Source organism: Martes martes, assembly GCF_963455335.1.
Source record: "Martes martes genome assembly, chromosome: 2".
In the NCBI taxonomy this organism is placed as follows: Eukaryota; Metazoa; Chordata; class Mammalia; order Carnivora; family Mustelidae; genus Martes; species Martes martes.
In genome coordinates, this window is record NC_137889.1 from 154,612,803 (window position 1) to 154,627,371 (window position 14,569).

General features: G+C 36.1%; 1 protein-coding gene across 3 annotated transcripts in view; it reads left to right on the forward strand.

Annotated features, from left to right (window-relative positions):
- Positions 1-14,569, forward strand: part of SLIT2 (slit guidance ligand 2) — a 348,225-nt gene that overhangs the window by 9,469 nt on the left and 324,187 nt on the right. For all 3 annotated transcript variants that reach the window (XM_080796224.1, XM_080796225.1, XM_080796226.1), the window contains exon 4: positions 6,166-6,237. In XM_080796224.1, the coding sequence (XP_080652350.1) occupies positions 6,166-6,237 (72 nt within the window). The remainder of the gene's footprint in view (positions 1-6,165; positions 6,238-14,569) is intronic.

Genomic DNA, 14,569 nt, shown 5'->3' on the forward strand with positions numbered 1-14,569 from the left:
GCTCATCCCAGAAGAATTGTTCTCTGGCTTCTTTATACTACCACGTTTAAAATCGCAGCAGTTATTTTCTTAGGAAATACAATTTGTCTTTCAAGAACATATCAAACTTACTCACAGAGGCTGTGTATATATCCTGCATGAGATAAAAATGCCATAGATGATCAAGTGTGTATCACTTAATCTGTGATATCTGTTAAAAGTGAATTATTCTCACTTGGTTATAAGAGATCCTGGGCTATTTTAAGTTACATTGAGTGACTGATCATTGAAGCCTTTAATGTACATGCGCTGTGGAAAGTTTAGCAGGACATTGAGTCCATCTTGAGAGGGTTTCTCAGGCATCGTTTTTTATGGGTCTTGAAGTTGCACAGTGGAGAGAAGGCCTGTTTGCTCTTTGTGGACCATTTTATAAATTCTGAAGCAGCAAGGCTGTTTATTTTTCCCACATCTGTTTTGGGCTCATCCTTTGTGACAGTGTTTGCTGGATGCTGTGTCCTTTATACCTCCTCTGAAATGAGTACTTTAGTTTGCACTGTTACAATGTATTTGTGGAAGCAGTGAATGTCAAATATTTTACATTGAATTCTGTCTTTCATTCCTGTTGGATACCTTTCTGCTTGAATTATGCCTGTTAGACAGAATCTCACAACTTTATGTGGAAGGAGAGACTTTTCTGCATGGACTTTCATATGTATTGCTCTTATCTTTTTTCAAAGCAATTTATGTATGCTGGACTGCAAGCAGCATTGGTGAGAACGCTTTCAGAATGACAGTTTGGTAACAATGGGGATGATTTGGTATAAATGCAATTGGAATGTTACCTTACGAGAATATTTATAAAAAAAATTATCTGTCGCCTTTGCAGTGTCTGTCTCCTTTGGATGCAGGTGGATAGTTCTGGAGCCTCCCACTATGTGCAGCCATTCTAGCTTCTGGCAGTGAGCAGGGGGTACAGAGAACCTCGACTCTCCTCTGATTAGGCACTTTTAGTTTTATATGCTATTGCCTTCCGTTCTGTAGAATGTAGCACTCATTGGTTGAACTGTTATTTATGTTTTCTAAACAGACACAAACTTCTATACCCCCTTTTAAAATCAGAAACATTAAGTAAGAGTGACATCAGAAAACTCTTGCTTTGAATTAGCAATAATCGTGCCTCCAATAAACCTCATTGTCTATTATACTGCTACTGTGCAAAACTACAAAACCTTCAGTTTCAGTTCCATTGTGAGCTATTGATCAGACTGCTTGATCTTTCCAAATCTGTTTCCTCATCTTTGGAACAGAGTATGACAGTTTGGTAACAACGGGGACAATTTGGTATAAATTTAATTGGAATATTACTTTACGAGAATATTTATAAAAAAAATCTGTCGTTTTAGCAGTCCATGGTTTCTGTGAGATAATGTACATATAGTTTCACAAAATACTTGTCACTTGGTTGGCATTTAAAGAACTATTATTATGCATTTCAACATCTCTCCTATTCTTCAAAAGCTCGGTTTAGGCATTATTATATCTTCTTGAGTTAATAAAATGTGTACGTAATAAATTTTACTTTTGTACATCCACATTTACTATACTGTTTTCATTCTGATTTTCTTATTGTGGCATATGGCAATAGAAAAGATGTGAAGAATGTGCAAAAATTCTTCCAAGTTTTGTTTCACAGTATTTCTTGTAATTGCTCTGAAGATGTAGAGAAATGCCAAAAAGTAAGGGGAGTGAAGAGGAAACTAATTACTAATATGTTTGATTTTACTAATAAGTTTGATTTATCCATCTAAATAATACATACCTGTTAGAATCTCTGCCTTAAAAATGTTAGAATAAAAACATTTTAAAAAACGAGTAGAAGTTTTGTCTGACAAGAAGACATTTTTATATGATATATAGGAGATTGTACATGATAAACTCATGAAGGCAGCATTAAGTGAACACTTATTACAGACTGGGCACATGGCTAAAATCCTTTACATTCACAATGACAGGAACAATTGTTTCCATTTTACATTTTGAATTGGGATAAAGGCTGCACTTATTCTGTGAATTGAGGTAAAAGTTGAAAAAATAAGAGACTGTCTCTTCTACCAATGGACAAGCCATAGGAGCTGCTTACAGATCGTTTGAAGCAATGCTTGTCCATAATGCTCACGCTGCCTTTCAAATTGAGGTTGTTAAGAATCAGTGTTTCAGAGGACAGTGGTTTTTTGTGTGACCCAGAAAGCTTTTTCACCCCACTGAAGGTCACACTCGAAGAGCTGTAGCACAGAGGAAACAGTTATCGGGATTTCTGTCATTTTTGCCCTGAGAAAACATGCCTTTGAGACACACTTTACACCCCTTTCTGAAGTCTTGAATTACCACCCAGAGGATCTCGGTTAGCCCTGATATCTTGTGGGCAGATTCCTTCTAGCTGGTGATGGCTCAAGGGCTGCGTGTGACTGTCTTTCCTTCAACACAGTTGAGTGTCCTTGCTCTGAACAGTGGGTAACTGACCCATCTGGTCACCTTACTGGAACCAGTTTAGTCTGGCTCCCAGAAATCCTCCCCAGAGATACCTTTAGTTCACTACGTGCTGTTTCCTGTTTGGGGACCATCAGATTTTCGCTTCATTAACTTACTTACGTGAGGATTGTTACGGCACTATTTTCTTCAAACTACTCAGAAGTATTCTGTGTCATTCGAAGGTGCTAGCAAGGTTGCTTATTCTTCAGCCTTGTTTAGAAATTATTATGCACCTTAGTGGTCTTTAAAGTAATTCTGGATTTGAAAAAAATTTCTCTTGAAGAATTTAATTTCTGGTCATTTTACAAGAAATCCCTGCTTTGAAATTTTTCCCTTCATTGAATATTTTGGGAGAGTTTTGACTTTTAATATTTGTATTTCCATTTATTCTTAGCACTAATGGAAGAAAGAATAGGAATCACAAGTGTACTGATACTTTCTTATAGGGAAAAATCTTCGTACTGTTTTTCCATGTATGTTATCACATCACTTACTATCTGCCCTTCTAGTATGCTACCCTGTCTTATGCTCCTGTTTGGTTTAGACAATGTTAAGATCATTCACAATAATTTTTATGAAGCAATGATAAACTACCTGAATTCAGAGAAAATGATTTTATACATATTTTCATTTTTCTCTCAAACTTCAGGCATTTTTAAATGGATCTTTAAAACAGTGAGCTGAATATCATGTTCATTTAAAAATGTTTTTTTCAAGTGTTTTATTAAATATTAAAGAATTAGAATTAAATATTAAAGAAATAGATTCCATAAAGCTTTGTTTTTCCCAAGGAGAGATTGATGAGAGGTAAAATTTCAGTATTATGTTATTTTGAGTTTATGTTTAGAAATGTTTAGCCTTGTGTCTCTTTTATAGAAGTGGTTCAGAGGATATGTTCTTGAATCACCCTCCCTGAGTTCAGGGTTTGGCTCTACTTTCTATGAGCCGTGTACCACTCTCTGGATGGCAGTAACAACAGTACCTACTGTGGGGGTTGGTTCTGAAGAATGAATGAGATAATTCATGCAAACCTCTCAGAACAGTGATCATCACGTAGTAAGCTTAGTATATGTTGGCTACCGGTCTTAGAATGAATTAAGAATGGCTGGGAATATGAAAGGAATAATTAAGAAGACACTGCTTGTACCCAATCTGAAATATCTACTTTCCCAGGATCTCTGAATTTGTTGAAACATACTGGATTCCTTCCAACTTCTAGATAATGTTGGGGATAGCAGAGGGAGGGAGGTTGATGGGAGGGAAAAGGAGTAATTGCTGTATAGGGACAGTGAAAGCAAGTTTGGTGGTGGCGCTTTGGTTGGCTAGAGAGTGGCATAAAACCCAAGGCAGGAACCTCAGAAAGCAACCCAGAGGAAAGTTGGCTGAATATAAAATGCATATGGTAGTGTTTTGCCGAAATATATCAAAATGCAAAAAGAGAAGTATGTTCTCATTTAGCATTTCCAAAGAACTCACTGAGTGCCAGAGAAGAAGGAAAGGGATACAAAGATGTGGTCTTTATACTTGAAGAACATACAGTGTACGGGGAAACAAATGAGTATGTGAATAAATACAATACAATGTTTAGGACTCTTATTTATCGAATTCTATGGGGGTATAGGGATGCAGCTAAGGGGGGAACTACCTCGGTGTGGGGGAATTAGGGAAGCTTCACATAAGATGTAAGAACGTGCCATTGAAAAAGGAAAGCTCCCCAGACAGCAGAAACTAGGGGCTTGAAGGAGCATACTGGTTGTGGCTGGAGAATCTTGGAGAATATTTGTTAGTCCAGTGTTTGAATGAGACTATGATAGCCCATGTCTGCCATTTTAAAAATTGAGATTGGCTCTTTGAATAATGGGAGCCTTTCCAAGAGTAGTTGCTTCCCTGGAAAAATTCTAGTTGCTGCTATTGTGAATATTTGTGGTTTATTTTTTGAGAGAAAAAAATATAACAAGGTCATAATTAAGTTGCATTTAATCAAAATTATATAATTAGGTTCTGGAAGTACCATTTTGTCAGAAGTATTTCTTCCTTTCTCCATGCCCAGCAGAGAAAAATAAATGACTAATAGCTTTTGGTTTCAATTTAAATTTAACCTTATTATATGCTTTATTCATAAAAAATTAGTGTAAGTGGGAAGAAATTCTGCCCTTTCACCACTAATTTTATTATTTTCCCCCTAATTGTCTTGGCATACTTTTTTATGAGTGTGCATTTTATTAAGTGTTGAGAATGTTTCTGTAGATGATCAACTTCTTCATAATAGGAGTTTATGAAACAAAAGTTACAGTTTCCATCGTTGCCTCATGGCATGTTGGAGTTGGAGTAAGTTCTGGAGTTTACCTGGTGCAATTTCTCATCTAATGCAGGATTTTTTTTAATATCCTTTGCAGGAAAAACAAAACAAAACAAACCCAAACAAACAAAATGCATGGCTTCTGCTTGGAATAAAGAGTTGAGAGTTTCCTAAGGCAGGACATTCCATTTTTTCTAATCCTGGGAAATTCTCTAATTCTTAGAAAGGTCTCTCTTATCACCTGCTTTCTTAAGAGTTATAATCACTAGTGCCATTTCTGCCATCTGCAGGTTAAATAAGTATAATTTTGCTTCTACCTCATGACCATTTATGTATGTCAAGATTGATATGCCTTCTTTTCCTGTCCTCCTAACATTTCTACTTAAGACTCCAGTTTCTTCAATGTGACTTTCGTTTTCTGGACCTTATTACTTTCATCTGCAGTTATAGCAACTTGTAAATCATTTAAGTGCACATTTTTGCATCAGCTTGTCATTATTTTATTCAAATTTAGGAAAAGCAGAGAGATAGATTTATTTTTACTGAAATGTTAAATTGTCCACTTACAGCGAATGGGATTGGGAGATGAGTACATCAGTGCCAGAACCTACCTACTGTTAAACAAGCATGCCCACTCCAGAGGAACTCAGTTACCTGGAATCACAGTTTAATTGAGTTAGGGTTGCAATCACATTTTTTCCCCCTAAATTCTAAATTTAGCTTTGTAACAGGCAAACATTTAAAAAAGCATTATCTAAACATTCTTAGCCCCCATGATTGGTTATAACCCAGACTTATTTTCAAGTGAGGGGTCAAGAACTGTAAGTTTAGGTTGGAAGTTTGCAGTTTTCCTCTGCTTTTGCCCATAGGGACAAATCGTGCTGACACTTTCTCACATTTTTTTTTCCCCCCACAAGTAAGCAAGATGCTCACGAGATTGGAATTTCCATTTCCTCACAATGCCTTGGCTGAAAATTTAGGTCATCTGGGACAGCACGTGAATTATTTTAGGGCACTGTTTACTGTGGCATTTGAGCTGTATGCAGCACTCACCCAACCTAGACACCGGAGTCTAAGACATCCTTTTTCATTGTGTATGTTCTGGATGACTGATGTTGCACAGGACGTGAGGTTAGGGTTTAGGCCCAGGGAATCATCTGAGTAAGCGTCATGGAAAATTGCTTTAAAGAGTCAGGTAACAAAAGGTGTAACCAACTTTTGATCTGCAATGCTCGAATTCTTTTGAATGTCATTTCTTTCTTTTCCGAAATACAGGACGAGACATGACACAACCAAATCCCAATCATTGTTGGGTATTTTCTGTGTAACATACGCTTTGTTTTTGTTTTTCTCCAAAGGCGTTTAAACAGAAATCACCTTCAGCTGTTTCCTGAGTTGCTGTTTCTTGGGACTTCGAAGCTGTACAGACTGTAAGTAGACAGAAATAGTTATTGTTGCTTTGGGTAGTACCTTGTATTTTATTAAATGTATTTTGGATCTGTTTCCTTGTGCTTTCCTGGAATCTATTCACTGATAGATTAATGGATTAAAAGTTTGCTTTTTTTTTTTTTTTTCTTCTTGTGGAAATTTATGATTTGTTTTCCAGTGGTTCCAGTTGTTTTATTTGATTAGCATTTAGTGGTTTATGTATGAGTCATTGTAATTGTATTCTTCTTTCTCGGTTATGTGATGATGAGGAGATTTACCTTACTTCTTTACGGAAACTTTTGATTAAGTTCTGAAGAGGAAAACTGCCCCTGTACTTCCTTGTCAGAGGAAGTTGGCAATGTTTTCTTGTAAAGTTAGGGTTCTTAATGTCAGCTTTCTTGACATTGTTTCTATACTGGAGTAGTGTTTATTAGTCTGGAAATATTATTATAAGTATTTAAAGAGGGTTGTAAATTTACTCTTAAATATTCCCTTTAAAGCCAGAATTCCAAACTCTGAAATAGGAATGGCTGTAAAGGTTTCATAACAAATATGTCATAGACTGTTAACAACGGAAGTACTTCCCTGGAAGGCGCATAATGTGAGTTTTAGGCAGAATCAGTTTTTCCTCCCTGGAATGCTTGTTCCCTGACCTAATATGTAATAGTGAAAACACATTTTTGAAAGCTTTTAAAATGAGATTTTCAGCCACATAAATAATTTTTTGCAGATGGGAGATAAGCTACAAAGTGTCGGAAAAATAAATAACAATGATTATTGACGTCCGTTGTTGACGTTGTGACAAAACTCTTGGGATATACAGAATAAACTGCTCAGCAAGGCTTCCACCAGGATGGTGGGGATGTCCCATAGGTTTGTGTTTGTAGGGAAGGTGAGCACATTGCTTTTTTCTGAATTTGGCTTCGTCATAGCCTGTGTATTCAATATTGCTGTTATCAGTTCCAGAAGTAGGAGGGCTGTCCTCTCAGAGACCTCCCTGCATTGTAGTCAGGATCTCTGTACAATCCTGCTGATGCCTTAGCTCACTGTAGAGAGAACTGTCCCAGTAGGCAAATGTGCAGCCAGCTAACGTACCCCATCTAGAGTTTGACCTTCCTGGTACTATTCCTGTAAGGACAGCCAAAGTCACCTGGCAAGATTTCTCCCTGTGTTCCCTACTGGTTAACTGGCTCAATTTAAGTAAATTAAAATTAAAGAGAAAGAAAAAAAAGAAGACGACGAAGAAGAAGAAAGAAAGAAAGAAACCTAAAGATTGACTTTTAAATAAGAATTCTGTGGGGACTGTTTTGATCAAGGAAATAGGATCTAGGCTATTATAAAAATTATATGTATATCTATCAGTTGATACTTATACTTAAATATTTCTGCTTAGTTTCCAAGAAGGGCCACAAATATGGTTTTAAGAGCCATGCTACTTTCTGCTTTCAGTTTTTGTGATTGAGGGGATTGAAGAATTGATTTCAAGGCTGGTGTACAGTGAGGCATGTGAAACTACTACCTTCTTAATAGTGTCCACATGGAAATTTTCCTTTTTGTATGTAGCTATTGAAAATACAGTTTAAATGAATGGCTGTTATCTACAAGTAAAGCATTAAGCTAACGAGGGGAAAATTAGCTTCTACACTGTCTCTGAGCAACAAGAATTTGTGATTTTTAGTCTAGAAGTACTTGGATTAATTTTCTTAGGAAGCTTCAGGTAGTGTGATCCAGTGCAGAATTCTCTATAAGCAAATTATATTCTGTTGAACATGTTTTCCTCTTTGACAATATCACATAGTGAACCGAGGGATTTTCTCTTATATTTTGTTGTGATTTTATAACTTCAGGAAACCACTGTGTGAAAAGAGAACTGATATCTTCAAGAAGTAAGTTAAAGAAACAGAACCCATAAAACTCTCAGGCAATATTTTCTAGTTAATTAAAAGCATGATGAAAGTGGGAAAATGGGCAGGTAGATCATGCATTCAGAGTTATGATGTACCAGTTTGGTCCAGATTATTTTCTCTGGGTAGTTTTGGAAGATAAAGTTTTATTTCTTAGGGCTAGTGGCAAGAGGGACTTGAATGCTTTGATATTCCCGAAGTTACAGATTGATGTCTTAATGTTTAATATTGACTGGGAATTAACACCTGACAGAAGCACTAAATACATGTGGAAATAATAGTGGTGTAATTTTTTTCTGCATCCTCATGTCCAGAATCTTCTTTTGAGTTGTTGAACTGAATTAGATTTAGTGAATTGTTACCAGTGATACTTCTCTTCAGAGGATAAGTTATAAGCTACATGTGACCACTTTTTAATGACCATGATCATTAATTGGGTTAAACGACCACCATTAAATGTCTTTAATAAATAAGAGAGCAAAAGCGTGTGAGCCTGACTGCCTGGCCAGTGTAATTTCCAAGAGGGAGGATTCAAGTTCAGATTTTCTTCATGTGGTACAGGTACCTAGTAGTTCATCCGAAACAAATGTTCTAACAGATGGAAAAATGTGCACAAATCTACAAACAAAAATGCTGTATAAAATGTTCATTGAAAAATGAATCTTTCTTTCACAAGAAGGATAAGTGACAGAACAAAGGATACAGGACTTCTGATAAATAATAGAGAAAATATGTTGGGATGGGGAAGGTATTTGGCTGGTTTTTGCATATATAAATTAAGCAATCCATAATTGGCCTGCTAGAGAATGTACTAGAGACAGACACACCTAGAATTCATGAAACAAATTTTTAATTTATTTTCTCTTTATCAGTAGTTGCATAATTCTCATTAGTATCTCTATTTCTTTTTCTAACTTATTGAATTAATACTTTTACCCCTATTTAATACTTTTATTATTATTTAATGGAGAATTCATACTACTGATGTCTGATTTTTATCATTATTTACTTAGATTAAAGCTAGTCTGATATACAGGACATTATGCAGGTTTTCTTCACACTTTTTAACGAATAATCACCGTTTGAGTCTTGGCTGAAAATGAGATGCCAGGTGAAGAAGCATACATGCTTTTTTTGGACTCTAAATGCAGTATAAAGGAAAAAGAGGGTACACTGTATATGAATTATGATTCGACACGGTTGGTTGCTGCTAGCGGCCAAATATGCTTTTCCTTTGCTGTCTGCTCCAATTTCTCTTTGGACGGGTTGAGAGAGCACTACATGTTCAGGTCAAGATGTTTGCTCAGAAATAGTAGTACAGTTGCAGCTGTGTTTGTTGGAGCAGGAGACTAGTTTAAATAGCATTACCATTTATCCAGTCCATTAACAGAACTCTGTAAAATAATACCAACTCTGCATAAACTACAGGACAGTGTAATAAAATTACAAGCACTTGTTGACAGATGGAAAGTGTAAGTAGAGGGAAAGTGAAGGGCCATAGGTTGGAGGTTAGAAGAGACAGCACACAGTTTCTTTAACTTATGTAGATACACCATTCTCCCTTATGCTCCTCCGCCAAAACCGACATTGCATTTTTATCATCAATTTAAGAGTGGAGAAAATAATTTGGGGGACAATCTGGAGCTGATTAACTGAGATTTTAGTTACTTTTGAAATGGGCGATCGTGATTGATTGAAATTCATGAGTGGCAATTATATATATGAGTAGCATAAACAAATCTTCCTGATAAATGTAACCTTAAAGGTGATTTACCAGTGAGTGATTCACACGTTTCAACTTGGGTTTGCAGCTACTAATCCGGGCTCGTTAGAGAGGAATTTCATTGGTACTACTGCGGTCGAGCGTTTGGTTATAAATATTTGTTTTGTGGTTTTCAGTTTATTTCTTTGAGTATCATTATATTTACCCAGACTTCTAACATAAGCTTAAGTATCCAAGGCACGTTGCAGAAACTCATTTTTCACTTGTATCTACTGAAACAAAACAAAACTAACAGATGAAATTAAATGCATGAGCCCCAATGATCCATTTTCTCTACTTTTCTGAATAAAACCTTTTTTATTTCTGGTTCACAAGTGGCATTTATTATTCCCCAGTGAGCTTTGGAGGCTCTAAATTATCTAACATTATAAATAGTATTTTTAAACTCAAGGACTCTTTTTATGGCCTACTGACTACTTACCTGAGACAAATAGGTTTTGACCGCTTAATCTGATTGGTCTGGTCACAGTTCATTGTCAGATAGGATCTCAGATGCTCAAAATTGTTTCTGATAATAATAATCGGCCCCCCTCCTATTTTTTAGAAGAAAATTTTTTGTTTTATTGTAAAAATTCATTTGTGAAGTTTAACGAATATACAGTGAGGCTGTCTTTTATTTTCCTTTCGTCTTGTCCCATAGAAGGAGCTTTAGTGTTTGGTTTTGGTTTTTAATAATTACAAAAGTAACATACCCTCATATTAAAAAGGTTTGGATCCAGAAAAATTGAAAAGAGGAAGTGGAAGTTATTCATCATCCCACCATCCAGACACAATCACTAGTAAACTTGTCACTTATTATTAACCTAGTTTTCTTTTTCTATGCTTATGTGTGTAAATGCTGACATACATTTATTATGAAAACATGTTTGTTTTGTTTTGTGTTTTTATGTCCCCAGGGTCTAGTATTAGGCTTGACCTTTAGAAACCTCTCAGTAAGTGTTTGATGTATTGAATTAAATCTCTGTCGGCTTCAGGACAGAGAGCAAACAGTTAACGCTGGGAAAGCATTATGAATAATAGAGAGCCAAATGAAACTTAAAGGGTAACTTGGCTAATTAAATGTTTAGTCCTCTAAACCTTAGAGGGTTTTGGTAGACACCACAAAATAAAAATGATCCATTTTTCACTTAAGCAAAATATTCGTTAACTTAATATAATGTTACACTTCCATAAAACTATGTAAGTTAGTCTCATAGGATTCGTGTGTCCGGGGATGAAAGCAGAGTACAACGGCGGAGCTCATGTCAAAATTCCTCTTGAATTAATTTCTGCCTGCTCTGATTCAAGTGTGGGCTCCTAGAGGTGTCAGGTGCCATAGTTTCCTGCTCCGTTTTAGTCTTGGCCTGTTTGGCCCCTGCCACAATAAATCCAACAGCGGTTGTGCGGGAATTGCAGGTTACAGTTGCCACGGTTACCGTTGTCCTGCCGGATCCACATCATTACTCATCTGGGGAGCTGCCATGATAGCTACCGCTGCTCTCCATTGCTGAGGCTGCTGAAGGGGTGGGTGTGCAGAGGAGGAAAGTTCTTCAGATGTGCTGTGACTGTGTTACCATTCGGTGCAAGGCTACACTCTCTGTGCTGTTGATACTGATACTTTGCTAAGGGGGACAGATGGACTTTGAAAACCAGGAACCCGTAAGTGAGGGAAAACTTAGAGGCTCCTTCACTGTCAGTGATTAGAACACCAAGCCCCATTCTTTGTTCAGTAACTTATTAATGACTTATTATTATTGGGTCCAAGGGGTTCTGTTCTTGCCACTTAAAGAATAGAGATAAGGAGGACCATTTAATTTAAAAAGATAACTATTTCATAACCAGAGCTTTGTTTTTAGGTAGGTAGACAAAGGACTTGATATACAGATATTAGCCATTACCACTTAGCATGAAGAGGCGAGACATTAAGTGGGACTCACTTTTGATTTTGTTTCAAAATCCACATGTATTCCCATGATTTAGAAGTTATAAATGCAAGGAAGATTAGCATCTTACTTAAGATTTTTGCCGGGCCCCATGTCGATAGTTTTATTTGAAAGAGATCACAAGTAGAAGGTTTGTTGCTGAAGAAAGTCAGAAGTTGGTAGGTTTCTGCTGCTGCCCACCCACAAAATATACTCTCTGAGTGTGAAATCTATAGCATCATTAATTCATCAAGTATACTTTCCCCTTCAAGTGTATGTGTTTGAATGGTTGCTTTCCCAAATGTCAATGTTTTTATCTCCACCAACAAGTGTTCATAGTAGGCCTGTTTGAATTTGGAGAAGACTGTGATAAATGCTGGTATGTGGTATTTGTGGGTCCCGGCCCTTGCTAACATCCGACCTGTAATGTGTAAATTGAAACTTAGCTCCTAGAGAGTGATTGTGTTTGCTGACACCTGAATTTAAGCTTATGGTTTTCATGTCAAAAAGACATTTTCCAATACACATCATCAGGGAACTATTTTAAATTTGGTGATAAATCATAACATTGCCACTGCAATCTCAAGATTATAATTCGGTGACTGAAGTTTACATAAATAATTCTAAGAATAAGTGTCCATAGGATTTTAGTTCTCTTTAGCTAATTTTAATGTGTTTACATTATGTTTTAAGACACTGAGATCAATTAATTTATAGCATAAGAGAGGGGACATAAAGCACTAGTGTTTAAATACCTACTCTGATATTAATTAGCAGCTCTGCCATTTTTGGAAATCAGGTGACACCTCTTGAATCAAATTTTCTTATCTTTAAAATGGGAGTGATCATATTTTCCTCCTGGGGATATTTCAAGTCATACTATAGATTCTATATTCAGAAGAACATTGCCAACTTTCCAGTATGATAGAAACTGTATTGTATGATTATTATCTTATCCTTATAAAGTGGTATGAAAAGCACAGTCACACAGATGTCTTTGCAACTTGCCCATAGTCAGCAAATCTCCTTGTTCTGTTTCACCTCTGCCTTGCAGTTTTTCTCGGTGTAATAACACACACATAAGCATAGGCACATTAATTTTTTTACCACTACAAATTAACATAAAATGTGCAGTTGCATCATTTTGTTTCTCCTTACTTGGCCACATAAGGTACATTAAGGCCAGAATGTTCTTACTGAGATCACTTACCCTCTCCCAGTTGATGATTCATGTAGTTTTAAAATTCCTATCTAAAATGAATTAGCTATAGAGACAGAGACTGTGACTCAGAAACTATGTTAGTGTACATATTTGGGTGGCTGTTTTAATGATGTTTTTTCCTAAATAAATGAAGGAAATATATGAATTAGTTCGAAAAACCGCGTAAATTCCTTAAACCACAGGTTAACTATTCTAAAAGTTATCAAGAACATTTGCATATGTTGCTAAAGAACATTTTTATTGCTAATTAAAACTTCAGTCTTTAAAACCATCTAAGATAATTAACCCATTGATCTTGTGATATGCAAATATGATGTGATCTGGGGAACATTCTGTCATCTTTACATAAACTGCATATGTGATTTTAAGAGCATTTTTAGATTAAACATATGTCAAAGTGCAGTGCAAATTGCAAATTGTTTAGCACTTTGGATTTAAACAATATTTGATAATGAAATAGATCTGAGCCAGAAGCTATTTTTGTTTTGTTTTTATTGTAACTCTAATAGTTTTCACATGTACATAGGCTTTGCAAGCAGAGGCAATATATCCTCTTTATTACCTGTTACCCCTAACCAAGTTAATTGCTATCACTGAATTCTCTGTAGGAAGTTGAAATACCGTGATAAATATTTGATAAATTGTGATCTATATAAGAAACTTTGGGGTAGAAGTGGTTTTCGTTTTTGTTTTTTGTTTTTTTTTTTTCTTAAAAACTGAATTCTAGGGAAGGAAGCAATGAAAAGTAAAAAGGCCTGTTGGTGGCAACACCCGTGGTGTAGGGTACGACATGGCTGTGTGAAATGTTATTAAGAGAACATCTGCGCCTCTCGAAATCTCCCTCAAATGAATGTGTACAGCTAAGTATGGCAACTTGATTTAAGTGTTTAAAAAAAAAAAAATCTTAAAGAAAAGAGAAATAAATACGTCTGGAAACAGAATGGGAAAAGATAGCTTTACCCCGTCATGATAGGTTTCTTCTACTAGTCAAAGATTAAAGCTTGAAGTATGTGAATAGCCGAGAACAGCACAGAGAAAGGTTGATTGCTTCCCCTCCAACAGTTCCAATTGATTGAAAAAAGCCTAATTTAAAGTTCTGTTTGTTCTATGTCTTAAACCATCAGAATTCTCTTTTAGGACCGGAGGAATGCTCTGGAGGAAAAAGAATCCAAGGATAAAAAGTCATTGCAAGCCAACAATTGTTCCTAATCCTCACAAAATGCTGGAGAAATTAAATTTATTCTTTATTGCTCAAAGTGTTACCTAGGTCACTGGGCGATGGGAAAATTGGACTGGAAGTCGAGTAGGCGCAAGCTTTGTTTTGTGTCTAGATGCTTAACCTTAGACACGACAAGGCATCTTAGAGTGTGGTGGGAACTTGGTTCAGAGCGTTAACACCAAGACTTTTATTACCCCGGATTTATAATAGGCTGTGCTGTCAGGAGATGAAAATGTTGTGTTTACATTGCAGTGTTAAATGATCATTTAATTAACACCTAAGGAAAAAAAAACTTGTGAAATTCT